The sequence below is a fragment of the Staurois parvus genome, unplaced genomic scaffold (genome assembly GCF_062004578.1).
Source record: "Staurois parvus isolate SC_StPar_1 unplaced genomic scaffold, SC_StPar_1.0 ptg000432l, whole genome shotgun sequence".
NCBI classification, from domain to species: domain Eukaryota; kingdom Metazoa; phylum Chordata; class Amphibia; order Anura; family Ranidae; genus Staurois; species Staurois parvus.
In genome coordinates, this window is record NW_028318228.1 from 5634193 (window position 1) to 5656492 (window position 22300).

At 42.5% G+C, this 22300-nt stretch overlaps 1 protein-coding gene across 2 annotated transcripts in view; it reads right to left on the reverse strand.

Annotated features, from left to right (window-relative positions):
* Window positions 1-22300, reverse strand: part of SLCO3A1 (solute carrier organic anion transporter family member 3A1) — a 476664-nt gene that overhangs the window by 96201 nt on the left and 358163 nt on the right. For both annotated transcript variants that reach the window (XM_089687650.1, XM_089687651.1), the window contains exon 5: window positions 2123-2287. In XM_089687650.1, the coding sequence (XP_089543776.1) occupies window positions 2123-2287 (165 nt within the window). The remainder of the gene's footprint in view (window positions 1-2122; window positions 2288-22300) is intronic.

Here is a 22300-nt window from a genome sequence, read left to right on the forward strand (position 1 = left end):
ACACCAGAGACTGTGGCACGGCTCTGGACCCGTAAAGTGCTCTCTAATAAACCAGTGCACTAGAAGGTCTATTAAAACACAGTCCTTATGAATAATCATGATTGATTAATGATTATTAATTATATAATTTGCCTAATACATTTGTTTTCTATGACTGTCAGCTTCATCTAGCAGCTATAATGCAGTGTTTTCTTGGTTCTACTTCAAGAAAATTCCCCAATATGGCCACTAGATAAAGCTGACAGTCATAAGAAATAGACTTATTACATGGATTATTCGTGAAAAATGTGTAAATGCCTAACACATTTGTATTGCTAATTTTTTTAATAAATAGATCCCTAGGGGTCTGGGGAACGTGACAAGCAGCGCCCAGTGTCTGGCTTCAGAGTCTTTGGTCGAGCTGGTTTCAGGACTTTCTCCTAGGTAGCTCAGAGGATTAACTGAACTGGAAAAAAGCTGTGCAGAGACCTAGTCAAGCAGCCTCGATTGAAGAGAAAACATCCATGAGAAATCAACAATGTTGATAGAATAATAATAAAAAGTAAATATACAGATAGCATTTTCCTCAGCAGAGCTAAGAAAAAAGCCTCCCACCTCCTAGGACAATAGCACCTCCAACAGAGGCCTGCCCACTATAACCCTATGTATATGATTTACCATATCCCTTAATGGAGGATAAAGAAATGGAAATTGTTATTACAATATCTATGTGACTGCCTGTCTATTTCTCTGACTTCAATTGGGCTTTAAAGTCTCTTTTGACATCTTTTAGGAATAATTTAAACTTGGGGGAGTAAAAATAGGCCACCCTGCCTACTCCCCTCTTTCTCTCTTACAAATTAATTTTTTCATTTTAAACCGCTTTATTTTTGCGAGAATTGGTCCCTGCCCCCTGCATGTGAACAGATGTGCTGCTGGGCTCAGGTACTGAGAGAGCACTGTGGCACATCTGCGCATGCTTTGGGTCCCGAGTATCTGCACACATGTGGGGTTTTCTGCGCAACCACAAAGATTGTGACCAGGGAAGTCTAAAAACTCCCGTCTTTGTGCATGCACAGATATACCCACAGGCTTTGGCAGGACCCAAAAGCAGAAACTGTTGGTAAATCTGTCATTGCGCCATAATGGTGGCACCCGAGGGGGGCAGAGCCACCTGGGGGGGGGGGGGTTGTGGACTTTGCTTCTAGAAAAGTTCTGCTCTCAGCTAACATGGGAGACAGAAGAAGTAGTAGTAGTAGTAGTTTTGCTATACAATTTTCATGCCCACACCTGCAGGGTACTAAGCATAGCTGGGCCTTTTTGACACAGTTTGGGACTGATTGGTGATTTATTTTGTAATTTAAGTTCTGATACAGGATACATACAGTATTTGGAAACTCAAAGTATCTAAGATCCAGCAATGTGGTGCCATAAAGTTCAAGATCAAATAGCTTTTGGCTTGTGAAATTATTTAAAAACTGAAAAATTCCCTGAATTATGCCATGGCCCCAAAGAACATGCTTTTGTCCTGAATGATAACTTTAATCAACATGAAGTTAGGCCTCCAACACATTAAGGCCTCATGCACACAGGACGTTAAAAAAACTCTCTTAGAAGCCTTCCTCCTGGCAGCAGTGTTTTCGCATAAAAAATGCCTGACAATTGTAAAAGTATCTAACGCTTTTCCAAGCATTTATGCGCGTTTACAAGCATCAAGAACTTGGTCGTTAATTCATTTCATTGGCCAGAATAATAATCTCTTCTGGCCATTGAAATTAACGCTCAAGCACTAAACGTACCTAGCATTTAGACATATTTAGTTGCGTCAATTATTTTTTCGGCCAAATTGCTGCTGCTCCAGGACATACTGGCCCTGCTGGTAAATGCTACTGCTACTAAATGCTTCTAAAAGTCTATGGACACATAGGATAATATGGAGGGCCATTTGGAAGCATTAAAAAAAAATCCCTGACGCCCCTAAAAGTGGCTGTAAAACCGCCGTGTGCATGAGGCCTAAAATTCATGTTGTACAATTCTACAAAAATTGCAATTATGAACAATGCTAGTAAACATCTAAACTGGAAATTTAAACTACATGCAAATAAAGACATTTCTATGTTCAGCTCCTCTGTTTTCCTCTCACCTAGCAGTTGATTGGCAGATGATGTTGTCAAGTTAAATTGCTGCTCTAGGTACTTCCCCAGGAAAGCTGCAAAGCCAGCGACCACAGCAATCTCCATACAGGCCGCAAGAACGATGCAGGTGAACACAGGATTGGAGAGCAGGTGCTTTGTGACTTTTGGAATGACTGAAAAAGAACAGATAACAGATCATGGTGTCAGAAAGCATCAGTGTCTAATTAATTTTGACATTCAGTTGTTTACCAGCCTTCCTTTTCAATGAGCTAATACTTGGTATTTTCTGATCCAACGAAAACTACTTCGGGCTGAGCAGTTGACCTGTTAAAACCACTAATCTGAAAAACAGAACCTGCTGCAGAGAGAAAACTGTGAAAGCATCAAACAAGGCTGTTTTTATGAAGGCAAATGAGATCTTGTCTTTGGGACACCAAGACAAGACACTACTTTTAGACCTTGTTTGAAGACAAGACACTACTTTTAGACCTTGTTTGAAGACAAGACACTACTTTTAGACCTTGTTTGAAGAGAATGCATAACACAAATTCTAAAAAAAAAGGTTTATGCATCTCAATAACCAGGTAATGTGGCAGCCACACAATCCTTTAAAAGCAACTTTTCCTTTCAAGTAAAGAGTTTTACCAAACTGAACTGTCTTCATAAAGCATGCATTTTCCCCTGGCTATGGAAAAGCCAAGTGGGGTTGTTTACTAAAACTGAAGAGTGCAAAATCTAGAGCAACTCTGAAAAGGAACCAATCAACTTCCAGGTTTTATTGCCAAAGCTTAATTGAACAAGCTGAAGTTAGAAGCTGATTGGCTCCCATGCACAGCTGCACCAGATTCTGAGTGCTCCAGTTTTAGTAAATCTCCCCCTTTTGTATGGTGGACCACCTGCTGCTTTCATTGGATGTCACCAATTCTTTAGATCTGGAGGACTGTAGTACAATCTGGTCTACAATAGAGAAACATTTAATACAACCAGTCTGGAAACAGCATGCCAAGTGTTCTTTCAGTGGTATTGGGTACCAGCTCAAACAGCTCCAAGTTACAGTGACAGGTGCTTCAGGTAATCTGGCCTACTACAGTCTGGCACTACAAGCTTGGTGTTTTTGCCCACAGGGAACACATTTTGTTCCAAGACATCGTTTGACTTCCTTCAAACTGTTTTCCACATAATTGTCCCAAAAGATGAACAGATAGCCCTTCTACAGCATACAATTTCAGGCCGTTTTTCACATCAATAGAAATTAGTGACCCATTTGTTCCTGATGGCTAAACAAATGACAGCAAACCTGGAAGAAGCCCACAGTCCATTTGCAAGATGCCAAAGACCGTATGAACATGATACTGGTTAATGAGAAATAATCTGATGTTCTAAATAATCCACAATCTAAAGCTATTAACATACAGGAGCCATATTCGGTTCTATATTTGAATTCCTCTAGCCTAAGTAACTTATAGCCCAATTGTTAGGCTCCTGAACTGGAGATCGAGGGAGATATATTCTTATGTATCTCTTCTGGTAACAACGCACAACCTGTTCCTAATCCCTTTTCTCATCTCTGGCCCCCCAATCTGCTTCCTTAACCTCCTCCCATCCCCAAAGGTTTCTTTAGCCCCCCTTTCTTACAAATCTTCCCTATAACCTCCCTTCTCCTGGCTTTCTTCTGTCTGGACCTACAGACCCAACAATAATCTGGATCGCTGATCTATGATTTTATGCCCATGAGAGGCCCTTAAATAATTTATCACTTTGGGCCCTGTAAGTTTATCATTGCAGCAACAAGAAATATGAACAGACCTCAAAGCTCATACTTCTAAAAGAAGAAGTATCAAACACTCCCAGAGCCCAAAGCAGAAAAGTACTACTGCAAACCACTTCTACTAAATGTCTACCTTATAGGGCTGTCATGGAAGTTCAAATATGAACAAAAGGGAAAAAACTGAGAATCATATATATGACTCTTATGCATCAGGCTTCTTAACAAACGTGGAACTTTTTATTGAAACAAAATAAAGGCACAAAACAGCATAGATTAAAATCAAGGTTTACCCAAGTACAAATATGTATGTAAACTTATTTATAAAAGGACATATAAAACAAATGATACGAATAGTGGTGGTACTCTCCCAAATTAACAAAAATCCCTTAATTGCTTCCAAAAGTGAGATGATGAATCTATGAGTGAATACAGCTATAGAACATTCAATCAAAGGTATAGAACGTATATCAAGGGTCATCTGCTTCAACCAAAAGGACCATATAGCTAAAAATCTTCCGAAAGCAAGTAAAGGAGGACCAAAATTACACTAGGAGACTTAGCTGGCAGAATTGTCTAGCCATAACAACTGCATTCATAGGCACATTGGGGTGACATAGCAGATCTCGAAGTGCTGTACAGATGCTATCCATGAAATATAAACATTCCAAATGTGAAGGAAGTCCCAAGGCGGATATATCCTGTAATCTATAAAGGAGATTTCCACACATAGACTTCCACAGGGAACACCGAGACTGAATATACTGTAGGTGTTAGGGAGTGTCGTCAGGTCTCCAAGGTGGAATTAGCCTGTGATAGATGTGGAGATATTTATATAGCGGTTTTTACAAGGACCACCAAGACAGCATATATGTGATTTAATAAGATCTTCAGTTCTTCAGGCGGATTTAGCCTGTGGTTAGCAGCATAGAAAATCGCCACACACCAATTTCTATAGGAACCTCCAAGACCTCATATGCATGGTTTATATGTCTACAACGACCACCAAGATCATATACAGCGGGGCAAAAAAGTATTTAGTCAGCCACCAATTGTGCAGGTTCTCCCACTTAAAAAGAAGAGAGAGGCCTGTAATTGGCATCATAGGTAGACCTCAACTATGAGAGACAAAATGAGAAAAAAAATCCAGACAATCACATTGGCTGATTTGGAAAGAATTTATTTCCAAATTATGGTGGAAAATAAGTATTTGGTCAATATCAAAAGTTCATCTCAATACTTTGTTATATATCCTTTGTTGGCAATGACAGAGGTCAAACGTTTCCTGTAAGTCCTCACAAGGTTGGCACACACTGTTGCTGGTATGTTGGCCCATTCCTCCATGCAGATCTCCTCTAGAGCAGTGATGTTTTGGGGCTGTCGCTGGGCAACACTTTCAACTCCCTCCAAAGGTTTTCTATGGGCTTGAGATCTGGAGACTGGCTAGGTCACTCCAGGACCTTGAAATGCTTCTTAGGAAGCCACTCCTTCATTGCCCGGGCGGTATGTTTGGGATCATTGTCATGTTGGAAGACCCAGCCACGTTTCATCTTCAATGCCCTTGCTGATGGAAGGAGGTTTGCACTCAAAATCTCACGATACATGGCCTCATTCATTCTGTCCTGTACATGGATCAGTCGTCCTGGTCCCTTTGCGGAGAAACAGCCCCAAAGCATGATGTTGCCACCCCCATGCTTCACAGTAGGTATGGTGTTCTTTGGATGCAACTCAGCATTCTCTCTCCTCCAAACACGACGAGTTGTGTTTCTACCAAACAGTTCTATTTTGGTTTCATCTGACCATATGACATTCTCCCAATCCTCTTCTGGATCATCCAAATGCTCTCTAGCAAACTTCAGACGGGCCCGGACATGTACTGGCTTAAGCAGGGGGACACGTCTGTCACTGCAGGATCTGAGTCCCTGGCGGCGTAGTGTGTTACTGATGGTAGCCTTTGTTATGTTGGTCCCAGCTCTCTGCAGGTCATTCACTAGGTCCCCCGTGTGGTCCTGGGATTTTTGCTCAACGTTCTTGTGATCATTTTGACCCCACGGGGTGAGATCTTGTGTGGATCCCCAGATCGAGGGAGATTATCAGTGGTCTTGTATGTCTTCCATTTTCTAATTATTGCTCCCACAGTTAATTTGTTCACACCAAGCTGCTTGCCTATTGCAGATTCAGTCTTCCCAGCCTGGTGCAGGTCTACAATTTTGTTTCTGGTGTCCTTCGACAGCTCTTTGGTCTTCACCATAGTGGAGTTTGGAGTGTGACTGTTTGAGGTTGTGGGCAGGTGTCTTTTATAGTGATAACAAGTTCAAACAGGTGCCATTGATACAGGTAATGAGTGCAGGACAGAGGAGCCCCTTAAAGAAGAAGGTACGGGTCTGTGAGAGCCACAAATCTTGCTTGTTTGTAGGTGACCAAATACTTATTTTCCACCATAATTTGCAAATATATTCTTTCCAAATCAGCCAATGTGATTGTCAGGATTTTTTTTATCATTTTGTCTCTCATAGTTGAGGTCTACCTATGATGCCTATTACAGGCCTCTCTCATCTTTTAAAGTGGGAGAACTTGCACAATTGGTGGCTGACTAAATACTTTTTTGCCCCACTGTATGCATGGCTTTGATGTCATCTATATTACTAGGAGCCCATAGGACAGATGTCCAAAGAGAGAAACACATATGTAAGCCTACTCATTCAAATAAATCAAACCTTAAAGAGCACCACCTCAGGATCAAATGGGGGAAGACTGAAGTCTGACCTGTTTCATTGGTATCTTAACTTCCTCCTTCCTTCCTTTTACCCTGTACACTTACTGTCTGTTATCCTTAAATATATTTTAGCCCCTGCGTGGGCATGCTTGTTGTTATTCCCTTCTAATACCAATAAAAATTACTGGGGGCATTGTGCTCAACTATGACTTGTTTTGCTCTGGTCTCCTCTCTGAGCATGTTTGTACTATGGGTCCTATCATGGATATATGACTCTTTTATGTCAATAAATGGTTATATGTATTTTACTGTGTGGTCTCTTACCGTGCCAATTCCTTTGCTGTACCTAGCAGTTAGGTTTTTTTTTCATTTGTATCTACAGGATTTGGTACCAGGAAGCTTTTTTGGTATTTTTTTTACAATACAAATTACTGAAACAGAAAGTAAGCATTTCCCCACCAAGGAGCCGTTCATCCCATTGTCTCTATTAAAGCATTCGGTGGATGAGCTTGGACCATTAATTATGGAGATGGACTTTGGAAGGATGGTAGCACAGTAGATTTAGACTGCTGGTAGAACTATACTTTGTGAAGCTAAAGTAAGCAAAAAGGATGTTAGAGCTCCTGCTTGAAAAGACCAAGCTGGCAGAAAAAAAAAAAGCCTCAGGAGCTAAACGTGGGTAAAAGCATGCAAACACCTTGAAATGTGCATTAACACCAAGTGCTTCTAGCACCTGAGCATTTTTTTCTTTCAGTTCCCAGAATAAATGAATATTCTGGCCAATGAAATGAATAAATGCCCAAGCACTTGACACGCCTATATGTGTTTGAAAAAAACACGGCTTACGAGTGTTTTTGCGGCTGCTTTTCTCTTCCCAGAAGAAAAGCATTTAGAAGAGCCTCAGAGTGCATGAAGCCTTATGTTCATTATTTTTTAATTCCATATTTATTTCTATATTTATGAACTATATATTTGCACTTGTTTTGTAGCTCTGATGAAGTGGGAGTCTTTTTGGCCACCAAACCACATTGGCTTTTTTTTCTTATATAATCCAATTTTATTACTTATACTTTGGACTCTTGGACATTTGTCTGGCTCTCCCATTGGACTGTATGTGCACTGGTCTGAAATCACTAGTGAGATGAACACTTTCTGAAGCATGATTACAGTTTATACAATTTCACCTCATTTAAGGCTAGTAACCCAGCAGTTGCTATTCTGGTACCCAATTTATTCATATTTTAAAATGATCATGTCGCTATAACATGGTATCATTATTGCTGCCCCAATCAATGCATAAAAGTACTTATTTTCATTTCTGCCAGATACAGTTAAACTTGCTGTGCTGTACAGATATACATTAAAAGAGGAGTATGGGGTTTTCAAAAAAAAATTTATACTCACTTAGGAAGATACAACATTGATCTGATACTGCATTTATTCCCAGCTGGCTATGCACAAAGAACTGAGTGGTCAAAGACCCTGATCACTCAATTCTCCCCCTCCGCTCTGAGTAAAGAGCCGAGACTGTCAGTCACTACTGTTTGCTCTGCCCCTCCAGCACTCACTGAAGATCTGGGCTGTGGAGGGGGCGGGAGGGGTTAGCTCAGGCTCTTGGCAGATCACTGAGAGGCAGAGCCAGGTGCAGGTCCAGGCCTCTGGGTGAATCCTGACCATATGGTTGGGATCTTTCCCCAGCCTTCACCAGCTCTATGATGTCAGCCAACAGTGCGCTTTATCCCACTGTTGGCTGAAAACGGGTCACAGGTGTGCAGAACTAACTGCACTCCTGGGATCCATAGAAGAAATATGGTTAAAAGAGCTGTGGATATACTTCTCCTTTAAATATCTCTACAAGATACATAGTATCTCTTCTATAAAAACATGTTTAAATTGTATTTGTAGCTTCTGTCTGTCAAGGTCCTACCTTTCCTCAGGGCTTGTGCTGCTCCATGTGCTGGCATCCATCTTAGGTGTCTGCAAAGCATTGTGGGATCCTTTATGCTTTCAGCCTCTGCGGCTCCTCCCCCAGGAGGTGGCGGTTTATCACATATAAGTCTGCTGTTTGTAGCTGTCCATTGCATTCATGCCCTGTCTGTTGCACAGCAGCAAGCTCCTGTTTAGTTCTTTGCTCTCCTGGATATCGACTCGGCTTTGGCAAGACTCCTTCCTGGCTTCTGACCCCGGCTCTGGTGACCATCCTTCCTGGCTTCTGACCCCAGTTCTGGTGACCATCCTTCCTGGCTTCTGACCTCGGCTCTGGCGACCATCCTTCCTGGCTTATGACCTCGGCTCTGGTGACCATCCTCCCTGGCTTCTGACTCTGGCTCTGGCGACCATCCTTCCTGGCTTCTGACCTCAGCTCTGGCGACCATCCTTCCTGGCTTCTGTCCTACCAATTCATCCGCTGTTGCTGTTGGACTTGCATAGACTCTGTCTTGTTTTTGTACAATAAACCTACCTTTAATTGCACCTCCTTGTGTGTCTGGCTCCTCGCTCCCTGACACTGTCTCATATATAGAAACTTGCAGGTGAGAAATATATGCTCCTTGAGCCCAGGTTCACACAGATGCCGTGCGGAAGTTGCACTGGTTTCTGTGCAAATTCCACACCGCATCATAATCGCACCCCGTTCATGCGAACCGCTGCAGGTGTGTATGTTAAGTTAACCACACACCAAAATCGGTTCACAAAACACAGTGCGATGTGCAGAATCAGATTGCATGGTGTGAATACCCATGCACTCCGATTTCAATGCGGACAAAAAAAGGGTCCTGCACAGCACAGAATTCACATGTGATTTGCACAGGAATGCGGCGTGGTTCCCGGCGCGAATCACATGCAATATGCCACATTGCATGAGTCTGAACCCTAATGTCAAAGTTGTGTCTCATAAGACCACTTCAAACATCATCCTCTTGAAGGCTTGCCTCTGATGACTTCTCAAATGGCTCCATATCTCTAGAATTTATTTGTAACAGGTACAGGGAAGAAAAAGAAGATGTAGAGAAATGGGTAATGCCTAGTACACACAATGAGAAAACTAGATGAAAAAAAATACTTCTGAAACGATCGTCCGGTAATCTGATTGTTAGTACACAGTTTTCGAGAGTTCATGCGAAAATATCCAAAGGGACAAGCAGGGCTGTGGAGTCGGAGTCGGAGGAAATTTTGGGTACCTGGAGTCGGAGTCGGCAAACAATGCACAATTTTTCTCGTAAAATAACAGAATGAACAATTTTCGTATAATCAGTATTGTATTTGTATGAAAGAAATTTGAGTGACCAAGGCCGGTCATGCTAGGGAACAAAAGAATATATTGCAATACAATACATTACATCACTTCCAAAGTTGTAACGAGAATGTCCCTAACTTTAGTAACCTATTTGTTTTCAATATGAGGCTCACATGCAAAAAAACCCCCAAAACATTTGCCTCATATTCTCATCATGTGTACGAGGCCTAAGAGTAGTGCGAGAAGGGTTATCACCACTAAGGCCACTAGACAGGGGGTGCAGGACATAACACTGCGGCTCTCCCGCTAGACTAGTTGCTGTGATCTCTATTCATATGCCAATAGAAAATTGCATTTCAGAATTAATAGTCCTTTACTCCTGGAAGGTCTATAGAAAATGTTGAATTATACAGAACTAATATCATTCTACGAAGCCTTCTAGTTTCAAGATTAACCCTTTTTTTTGAATAGAAGTGTCTAATTGAGCACATAAATTTGAAAGTGATTACTCTGAAGTAGGAAATTTGGTTAATGGATCCAATATCAAATTTTCTACATCAGTAAACATCTTAATTATTTTAATGATAACACAGCTTGATCTGGAAGTCATCATAATGTATGCTCGCACTCCTTTGTCTTAATAAGTTGTGACTAATTTCGCACAGAATTAAAAGTGATAATCTATCTGTTTAACATTTAAATGAGCAAAGTGTTAGAAAGGTTTTTGGTAGCATTCTTGCTGCGTGATAAAAAAGTTAAATAGATTTTATGAATGGAGCCACTGCAGTTAATATCCATATTAAAGAAAATTCTATCACTGTGAATGATGATCGAACTCTAGATTCTGAAGAAACCAAGGCCTTTAATTAAGGTTGCAAAGCAACCCTTGTAACCAATCGGTAGTCAGTTTTCTTTTTTTTTATCTTCCCTAAATCAAAGAAAATTTATAATCTCATTAGTTACTGTATGGCTTTCATTGCAAGTTTTTATTTTTATTGCATAGTGACATTGGTCCAATGTAAGTATTTAAGAGTTGTGTCCAGACTATAAAGAGAATGAAGTTCCTACATTTGAGAAGGGCTCTGTGAAGGGAGAAGCTTGGATAGGTCACTTGGGCTGCGGTGCCAGGTATATGTTAGAACACTGATCAGTTGCATTCCAGCCATCAATACATTCTTTTTGTGACACCCTCTTTAAGTGCCTTACATTAGGAACGATGCAAGCGAGTTCATCGGTACACAATACAATTTTGTGTGAAATTGGGTAAAAGTGTATCAGAAACTTTGGAAACGGTGAGGAAAGCCTATGGAGAAGCTGTGCTATTATCTGCAGAAAGGTACCAATGGTACAAGGCCTTCAAGGAAGGACGAGAAGGTGTTGAAGACAAACAACGATCAGGACACCCCTCTTTGTCAAAAACAGAACAGAATGTGGATGAACTGAGGTCTTCTCAACCGTGACCGCCAGCTCACTATCAGAATAATTGCAGATGAAATGGGATTTACCAAATCAATTGTTCATAAAATTGTGACTCAGGATTTGAACATGAGAAAAGTGTGTGCAAAACTTGTTCAAAGAACTTGTCACCTGATCAGAAGGAACAAGACCCGTTGGCCCATTTGGAAAGAGAGCCTGATATTTTTGAGTGGAGTGATCACGGGTGAGGAATTCTGGGTGTTTGAGTATGATCCTGAAATGAAGTTCAGAATGGCACACCCATGTCACCTTGCCCCAAGAAAGCTTGAATGAGCAAATCAAAAGTCAAATCAATGGTTATTGTTTTTTCACGTGGAATTGTCCATAAGGAGTTTGTAACTACTGAACTGTGAATCAAAGGTTTTACCGGGAAGTTCTTGGTTTTTTTTGTTATGGAGTTATTCAGGTGCATCCTGAGATCGGCTCAACTTGGATCCTTCATCACAACACACAGAGTCACAGCGTTATGGCTGAGTTCTTGGCTAAAAAACACATCATGGTGCTTCTCCATCCACCCTACAACCCCTATTTGGCTCCTTGTGACTTTTCATGTTCCCAAAGACAAAAGGTTTGAAAGGACATCATTTTGGTAATGTAGATAACATCCTAAGCGCCAGTATGCAGGCTCTGAATGCCACCCTACTTGAAGACTTTGAAGGAGACAATGTTCAATTGTAAAATTTTTCAACAAAAGAATTTTGAAATCATTACTTTCTGGACATACTTCGTATATTCCATACCTGTGGGATCGCTGTGAAAGCGGAAAATCACGATAATCATTCTCTGGTACTTCAGTGATTGCCGCAGTCTCCTGGATGTTGTGCTGAGTGGCTACTTTTTTGCATAGCGGACACACAACCATCATTCACAGAACTTCTATTTTTTTCAAAGAATATAAGGTCTTTGGTTGGATGAAGAAGTGGAGAGGTGCAGCATTAAAATCAATGTTGTTGAAAAAAATACATTCTGTGAATATAGGCTGTGCCAAGCGAGTGCCCTCGGTACAGGACCTGGAAGACCGTGGCGATCACTGTAGTAGTGATGACTACTATAGTGATTCTCGGCTTACACAGCAGTTTCTTAGTTCCAGCACATTCTGAATATGATAGTGTGATTTGTCTCACTGATGCCACCAATTAAGAACAAGGCCAGAAACATGCAGTGAGGCCTAATTCATATTATTGCAGGTTTGTAGCCCACCTTTGCGTGGGCGTGGCAGCCCATTCAATTAATTTGGTTGTCATGCCTGTGTTTCCCGCAGAAAAAAGGTGCATGCACTATTTTGGAAATTTCCCTGCGGTTCCAGAACCTGCAAATACACTGTGGTTTGACATGCATGGGGTGCCATTAAGAATGAATGGCAGCCCTGCAAGTTTTGACAGCGGGTGGTTGCGGGTGCAGAAATCACTGCAATTCACACTCCTGCGAAAGTGTGAACCATGCCCGAGTGTTGGTGCACAGCAGTGCTATTCATTCCAAATGGCACCCCAACGCACTTGGTGCATTTTGGGGCTTTAGGAATCCCACTGAAATGAATAGGATACATAAATGGAAAGTCTGCATGCATACATGAAGAAATGGACTACAACATGCACAACAAATAGCTGTCATTTACCTATATGACTATATCATAGTACAAAACAAGGAAAAATGACAAGATAAAAGACAATTACCCTAAATCAAAACTCCACCTTACTACTGGTATGGTATCAAATACAAGTATTAGTCAACTTTGATATTTATTGGGGGACATTTACTAAAACTGGTGCACTCAGAATCTGGTGTAGCTGTGCATGGTAGCCAATCAGCTTCTAACTACAGTTTGTTCAATTAAGCTTTGGCAATAAAACCTGAAAGCTGATTGGTTTGTATGCAGTGCTGCACCAAATTTTGCACCATGCAGATTTAGTAGATGACCTCCATTGTCTAGCTGGTTCCACCATAGCAGACTATAGACTTTTCTTCTGTGTTCCATTATATTATATACAGTATGAGGCTCAGTTCACACCATGTCAGGCTGTGCGGCCCTTGTTTGCTTGGGCACGGCAGCCTATTCATTTGAATGGGCTGCTGTGCCCATGTTTCTGCATACACTTTTTTGAAAACACAGCCGCAGTGAAACCACATGGTCTTTTTTTGACCATGCGATTTCCCTTTGGTTCCCGCACCCGCTGCGGGCTGAGATGCATAGGGGTGCCATACAGAATAAATTGCAGCCCTGCGCATCTCATAACAGATCGCAATAGGAATAGATTTGATTCCCGCACCAACAATCGGCCCACAAGTGTGAATCAGGTCTAAGTATAAAAAGAAGCATTTTGTGAGATCAGCAATATTTTTATTTCTATGGACATCATGTAGATTAACAACAACCATGGATTTCATGCTGAGATTATGGAAGGAAACTGGAGACCTGCAAAATATAACAGCTCTCAATCTAACGTACCCTTTGATTGCTTTCATTCTATGGTGTGACCAATATAAACCGATTGTGCTGCTTTATGGAATTTTATTTCTTTTTCAATCCTTTGGGGCTATTATAATGAGGACACAAACATCTTTTTGCGGTCACATAGATATGAAGATATAAAAGACATTAAAGACATGGCTGGCCAGTCCCTCATTAGTCCCAGTGATAACCTGCTGGCACTCTATGTCATTAGGTGATCTCCTGCTGGCCGCCCTTCGCAATACGCCGGCATAGTTGCATGATGCAAAAGTACCCATGAATATTAAAGCTGAAATTAGCCAGAGGACAGGAAAAGACATTTTAGAAGGCCACAGTGATGACGTTCACCCTTGTAACGTGTGAGTCTAGATAACTAGATTTTACTTCTGATCAGATAAAGAAAAGTCATTTTTATTTCGTGATAAACCAGTAATGAAACATTCTCAGGGGCTCAGATTCAACGCACAATGTGAATGTTTACACTGAACAGCAACTTACTGGCCGAAGCACGGCTGTCTTGTGTAATGCCTCGTTCATATAGGTGGTAAAAATAACTGCATTTTTATGCCTCCTGACCACCCACTGGAAGCCTGCTGGCAGCTGGAGGGGATCGTACACAATTGTGTCAAATTTGAATTTGCCTGTTGAGTTTGACAGGTGGCACCACTAGTGAAACTCGCACATTGAAGTCAATAGGACCACATTAGTTCTATTCAAAATCACAGTACAGCAAAAAAAATAAATAAATAAAAATAGCAGTAGCTCAGGAGCTGAAGCATCACCTCCTTAACCACTTCAAGTCTGGACACTTTCACCCTTTTCCTGTCCCGACACTTTCACCCCCTTCCAGTCCGGACACTGTCACCCCCTTCCAGTCCGGACACTTTCACCCCCTTCCTGTCCGGACACTTTCACCCCCTTCCAGTCCGGACACTTTAACCCCCTTCCAGTCCAGACACTTTCACCCCCTTCCAGTCCGGACACTTTCACCCCCTTCCAGTCCGGACACTTTCACCCCCTTCCTGTCCAGGACAATTTTCAGCTTTCAGCGCTATCACACTTTGAATGACAATTACGCGGTCATGCAACGCTGTGCCCATATGTATTTTTTAGCATTTTTTGAGACAGATAAAACTGTATTTTGGTGGTATTTATTCACCATTGGGATTTTTATTTTTTTTTGCTATATAAATGAAAAAGTCCAACAATTTTGAAAAAAAGTGTTTTTCTTATAAAATTTTGAAAATAAATAATCTTTCTTCATAAATCTTGACCAAAATGTATTTAGTTATCTTTTTAGTAAAAAAAATAATAACCCAAATTAGTTTTACCAAAAATTTTTATTTAACATACTGTCACCCTAGCAGTAGAGTGTCACCATAGTGACACAGCGGGCATCAGATCGCGGTGCTGTGCTACCCGCCCCTGGACTTCTCCCATCCGGCTGTTTATATACATGGGCCAGATAGGAAGTGGTTAAAGTGGTTGCAAAGGCTCAAGGTTTTTATCTTCATGAATTCTATGCATGAAGGTAAAAAGCCTGTGTACAGCAGTGCTCCCAGCACCTTCAATACTTGCCTGAGCCCCATCACGATCCAGTGATGTGAATGACAGCCTCGGCTGTCCCAGGTCTCTTCCTCCTCATTGGCTGAGACAGCAAGCAGGAGCCATTGGCCCAGTCAGCCAATAAAGAAAGAGAGGGGGCGGGGGCAAGCCATGGTTCCATGTGTGACTGGACACACTGAGCAGAGAGTGCCCCCATAGCAAGCTGCTTGCTGCGGGGGCACCCGACAGGAGGGAGGGGCCAGGAGATCCTGTGGGGGACCTGAGAAGAGGAGAATCCAGGCTGCTCTCTGCAAAACCACTGCACACAGCAGGTAAGTATAGCATGTTTGTTATTTTCCAAAAAAAATAAAAAATAGTATTCGCTCAGGAGAAGAAACATCACCCCCTTAAAGTGGTTGTAAGGCTCAAGGCTATTTATCTTCATGAATTCTATGCATGAAGGTAAAAAACCTGTGTACAGCAGTGCTCCGAGCCCCTTCAATACTTACCTGAGCCCCATCGCGATCCAGTGATGTGAATGACAGCTTCGACTGTCCCAGGTGTCTACCTTCTCATTGGCTGAGACAGCAAGCGGGAGCCATTGGCCTAGTCAGCCAATGAGGAGAGAGAGGGGGCGGGGCAAGCCGTGGTTTCATGTGTGACTGGACACACTGAGCAGAGTACCCCCATAGGAAGCTGCTTGCTGTGGGGGCACCCGACAGGAGGGAGGGGCCAGGAGATCTTGTGGAGGACCCGAGAAGAGGAGGATCCAGGTTGCTCTCTGCAAAACCACTGCACACAGCAGGTAGAATGTTTGTTATTTTATGAAAAAAAAAAAATACCTTTAGAATCGCTTTAAAGTGGTTGTAAAGGCTCAATGCTTTTTTACCTTTATGCATGAAGGTGTTAAAAAACCTCCTGTGTGCAGCAGCCCCCCAGCCCACCCTAATACTAACCTGAGCCCCATCTCGATCCAGCACGGTGCACAAGACCGGCGGTTCTGTTGGGTCTCTCCTTCCTCACTGGGTCAGAAAGCAGCTTGCTATGGGGGCAAAGAGCAGAGGGGAGGAACCAGGAGCACTGGTGGGGGACCCAAGAAGAGGAGGATCCAGGCTGCTCTGCAAAACTATTGCATAAAGCAGGTAAGTATGACATCTTTGTTATTTTAAAAAGAAAAAATCCGAGCCTTTGGTATCAGTTTAACCTATGCAGTTTGCAGAAATGCACTATGGTCCATTTAACATGGTTTCCTATAAGAAACATTCACATCTATGGGTCTTCAGCTGCTGCATTGTTTTTTTTTTTTGCTGGCCACAAGGAAAGTATTGAGTGCGACTTTGATGCTACTTATATGTATATAGCAGTCTTGTAACTTCGATCAGTGCCTGCCTGGCAACTTAAAGCTGGTAGGAGGAGCTTTCATTCTCTCCTGATTGTCCTATGAGGCCGCATGACCCCTGACCCTCTGTCTAGACCAGGGTTGGGCAACCTGCGGCTCTCTAGCTGTTGTGGAACTACATTTCCCATGAGGCATTGCAACATTACAAAACTGACAGTTACAGCTATGACTTGCACAGGCATGATGGAACTTGTAGTCCTGCAACAGCTGGAGAGCCGCAGGTTGCCTACCCCTAATCTAGACAGTGCTGATTGGCCCTGTTTTGATCACATGCCACCTCCCAAAGAAAAAAAAACTCTCTAGCCACACACTCTAAACTGAGCATGTGCAGAGTGACTCCTAGAGCTTTGTATTAATCAGAAGGTGGATTGGGGACAGTAGAAGGGGAGGGTCAGAGAGAACAGGATCAAACATAATTTTCGAACAATGTGGAGGATTAACCCCTTAGGTTCTACAGTAACAAGCACGCTTTACTGCACATACAGACTCATTTTACTGCTGTGGGTTTAGTAACACTTTACGGCTTGGTTCACACCTATGTGTGTTGCGAATGATGTGTTTTTTGGTGTGTTTTCCATTTATGAACATGCATTTTTGTTGTGTTTTGCCTATTATTTTGCCAATAGGAAAGCAATGAGTGCGACTTTACAGTTTTTGCCACTCAAAGTCGCATCAAAATAGTACAGGAACCTTTTCAAAAGTCGCTGTGACCTTGAAATGTTTCTGCACTACTTTGGTGCAACTTTACACTCTGGAGCGACTTTGAAAAGGTTCCTGCACTACTTTGATGTGACTTGAGTGCCAGAGACTGTAAAGTTGCATCAAAGTCACACTTAATACTTTGATATTGGCCAAAAAAATCATCAAAAATGCATCACTTGTATTTTTGGTGCAGTTCCAGTGAAGTCTATTGCACCACAAAAGCAATCTGCTGTGGGAAAAAAAAGTCCATGACCATTTCCAAAAATGCAGCAGCTGAAAACGCATAGATGTGAACGTGACGCACAGGAAACCATGTTACATGGACTGTAGTGCATTTCTGCCAAACACACTAAAAAACGCTTTGGTGTGAACCAGGCCAAATGTAAGCTCTTGAGCGGGGGAGAGCAACCTTCAGCAATGCAGCTGTTGTGAAATTAAGTCGCAAGACGGATCGCAAGACTGACACGCATAGGCATGATTCCCAGAGGCAAGCACATGATGGGATTTGTAGTTTCACTAAGGCTGGAGTGCTGAGGCCTATGCCTGCTCTAGAGCCTGGCCCGGAAGTAGAAAAGAGGTTTAGTGGGTTTGAAAGGCTGGGCTGGTTGATAGGAGCTGCCTGGCTCCTTCCATTGTCTGAAATGACCATTTTAGCTGGTTTTTGTTACAGAATTTACCAGTGAGCGTATATATTAACCACTTGACCTCCAGAGGATTTACCCCCCTTAATGACCAGGCCTCTTTTTGCTACTCGGCGCTGCACTAATTCAACTGATAATTGCGCGGTCATGCAATGCTGCACCCAAATGAAATTTACGTCCTTTTTTTCACACAAATAGAGCTTTCTTTCGGTGTAATTTGATCACCTGTGCGCTTTTTATTTTTCACGCTATAAACAAAAAAAGGCCAAACATTTTGAAGAAAAACAATATTTTTTACTTTCAGCTATAAAAAATATATCGTAAACTCAAAGTTGGTCATAAATTTAGGCCAAAATGTATTCTGCTCCATGTTTTTGGTAAAAACAAATCCCAATAAGTATATATTGATTGCTTTGTGTGGAAGTTATAGTGTCTACAAACTATGGTATAGATACTGCAATTTACGCCATTTTTCTGCTATACAGCACTGCGCTAGTTTAATGGACAATTGCGCGGTCATGCAATACGGTACATAAATGAAATTTACATCCTTTTTTTCCCCACAAATTGAGCTTTCTTATGGTGGTATTTGATTGCTTGTGCGGTTTTTATTTTTTGCGCTATAAAAAAAAAGGCTGACAATTTTGAGGAAAAAAAAAACAATATTTTGGACTTTTTGCTATAAAACACGTCCAGTAAAAAAAAATGCAAAAATCAAATTTAGTAATAAATTTCTGCCAAAATGCATTCTGCGACATGTCTTTGCTAAAAAAAAAAACCAATACGTGTAAATTAATTGGTTTACGTGAAAGTTATAGCATTTACAAATGTTGGGAAAGATACTGGGATTTTTAGGTTTTTTTTTTATACTAATAATGGTGGCAATCAGGGACTTATGGCAGCGATCAGGGACTTATGGCGGGACTGCGGCAGACATTCTGACATTGGGGGGTACTGACTTGGGGTCACTGACATCCCCAAAAACACTAATACAGTGATCAGTGCAAAAAAAAAAAACACTGACACTGTACTAATGGCAATGGGGAGGAAGGGGTTAACTTTATTTTGCAGGGAAGGGTTATAGGAGTGAGGGGAGTGTTTTACTAGAGGGCGGGGGTATGTGCTGGACGGGACAAGGCTGATCAAGAAAGAGAAACTGTTCTTTCTCGATCAGCTCATCCTTCTAGCTGACAGGGAAGTGACAGAGAGCACAGCTACTGCAGCTGTGCTGTCTGTCACTGTTTGCCGCCGATCGCCGGGAGATAGCCGCTAAGGAGCGGCTGTGACCCGGCAACTCACATCTGCGGCGGTGATCGGCGGGACAGATAGGGCGGCGGCGCGCCTCGCGTGCGCCCCCTATTTGTTTACAAAACACACGTTTTAAAATGTGGTTTTGCCTGCGAGTGCCGCCCTGCCGCCGTATATATACAGTGGGTGGGCGGCAAGTTGTTAAAGCGGAACTTCACTCTCTCAATCAACATTGACTATCTTTAACCACTTGCTCTCCAGAGGATTTAACCCCTTCCTGACCAGGCCATTTTTTGCGATGTGGCTCTGCATTACTTTAACAGACAATTGCGTGGTCATGCAACGCTGCATCCATATGCCATTTACGTCCTTTTTTCCCACAAATAGAGCTTTCTTTCGATGGTATTTGATCACTTTTTATGCATTTTAATTTTATCTCTTGCACTATAAAAAAAAAAGGTCGACAATTTGGAAAAAAATATATTTTGTACTTTTTGCTATTAACAACTTGCCTACCGGGCACTCCCCCCCCCCCCCCTCCTGCCCAGGCCAATATTCAGCTTTCATCGATGTCGCGCTTTGAATGATAATTGCACGGTGCAACACTGTACCCATATGAAAATTTTATAATTTTTTTTCACACAAATAGAGCTTTCTTTTGGTGGTATGTAATTGCCACTGGGTGTTTTATTTTTTGCACTGCAAATTAAAAAAGAACAAAAAATAATGAAAAAAATATGTTTTCCTTGTTTCTATTACAAAATCTTGCAAACAGGTAATTTTTCTCCTTCACTGATGTGCATTGATGAGGCTGCACTGATGGGCACTGATTATTATTATTATTATTTACATTTATATAGCGCCAATAGCTTGCTCAGCGCTTTACATTGTAGTGGGAGACAATACAGTAACAATACAGTTCAATACAAGAGGGAATTGAGGGCCCTGATCCTTGGAGCTTACAATCTAGGAGGGAGGGGTGAGTGGTACAAAAGGTAAAACTGTGGGGGATGGAGTGGTTGGAAGTGTAGAGGATTCCAGTATTAGCAGAGTGCGGGATAGGCTTCCCTGAAGATATAGGTTTTTAATGATCGCCTAAAGGTAAGTAGAGTAGGTGATAGTCTGATAGATTGGGTAGGGAGTTCCAGAGGATGGGTGACGCCCTGGAAAAGTCTTGGAGATGAGCATGGGAGGAGGAGACAAGGGAGATAGATAGTAGGAGGTCTTGCGAGGAGCGGAGAGTACGGTTTGGGTGATATTTAGAGACAAGATCGGTTATGTAATTTGGGGCAGTGTTGTGGGTGGCTTTGTATGTCATAGTTAGTGTTTTGAATTTTATCCGTTGGGCAACTGGGAGCCAGTGGAGGGATTGGCAGACAGGGGTGGCAGAAACAGAGCGGTTAGTGAGGTAGATGAGTCTGGCAGCAGCGTTCATGATAGACTGAAGGGGGGATAGCCTGCGATGAGGTAGGCCAATGAGGAGGGAGTTACAATAGTCGAGGCGTGATATGACAAGGGAGTGAATAAGTTGCTTAGTGGTTTCCGAGGTTAGGAACGGGAGTATCTTGGAGATGTTGCAAAGGTGAAGTCTACATGATTTTGTCAGCGACTGGATCTGGGGATGGAAGGACAGATGGGATTACACCTAGTACCCTGGCATGAGGGGATGGACTAATGATTGTGTTATCGATATTTATGGTGAGGTCAGTGGAGGGGGCATGGTCAGGGGGAAATACTAGGAGCTCAGTTTTGGAAAGGTTGAGTTTGAGGAAGTGGAGTGACATCCAAGCCGATATGTCACTTGCGATGCGGGTGGAGACTGAAGGGGTGAGGTGAGGGGTAGACAGATAGATTTGCGTGTCATCAGCATAGAGATGGTAATTGAAGCTGATGAGGTGGCACTGATAGGAAGCACTGATGAGGAGGCACTGATAGGCGACACTGACTCATAACACCGACTGGAGGCACTGACAGACGGCGCTGACGGGCGGCACTGCTGGGCACTGATCATCAGTGCCCTGATTATTAGTGCAGATCTCCCCTGTCACATTTGCCAGTTATCGTACTTTCCTTATGCTGTGACAGTGTGAGGAAAGTACAGCTGATCACATGGTAAAAGGCAGCTGTGATTGCCCTTTTACCCTATCACTGACAGCGCCGGGTGCGCGCCGCTGGGGCGCATTCAGGGAGGACGTCCATGGACACCCTCTCAGAACTAGACAACCGTGCTGTGGCCGTCTTTCGGCTATAGTGCAGTTGGGAAGCGGTTAAACATGTCCAGTAAAAAAATTTTAAAAATCAAATTTCGGCATAAATGTAGGACAAAATGAATTCTGCTCCATGTCTTTGCTAAATAAAAATTCCAATATGTGTAAATCATTGGTTTACATGAAAGTTATAGCGTTTACAAATGGCGGTAAAGATACTGGAATTTTTTTTTTCTATTACTAGAAATGGCGGTGATCAGTGACTTATAGCGGGGCGGCGGGACTGCGGTGGGCATTCTGACACTGGGGGGGAACTGACTTGGTGTCAGTGACACCAATACAGTGATCAGTGCTGATAAAAAGCACTGACACTGTACTAATGGCACTGGGCAGGAAGGGGTTAACATGTGAGGTGATCAAAGGGTTAATTGTGTGCTGTTTTACTATCGAGCTGAGTGCTGTGTTTCACTGCAAGCACCCCGCTTTGTATGGCTCTGTTATGCAGAGCCATAGAAAGCAGTGTGCAAGAGCTGAAAGGGGAGAGATCTGTATTGTTTACATACAAGTCTTCCCCCCATCGGAAATCCTCGGAGATCGCCGGGTGCCGGTGGGGACCCGGAGACTGACAGCCGAAGCCACGAATGGTGGCACGCTCCCTACCCGGAATTGAAAAATCACACACATATGTATATATATATATATATATATATACACACACACATGATTTTGTGCACCTGTGCCACCCTATAGCAGTGTTTCGGCTATAGGGCGGCGCGGAAGCAGTTAATCCTTATACTGCTAGC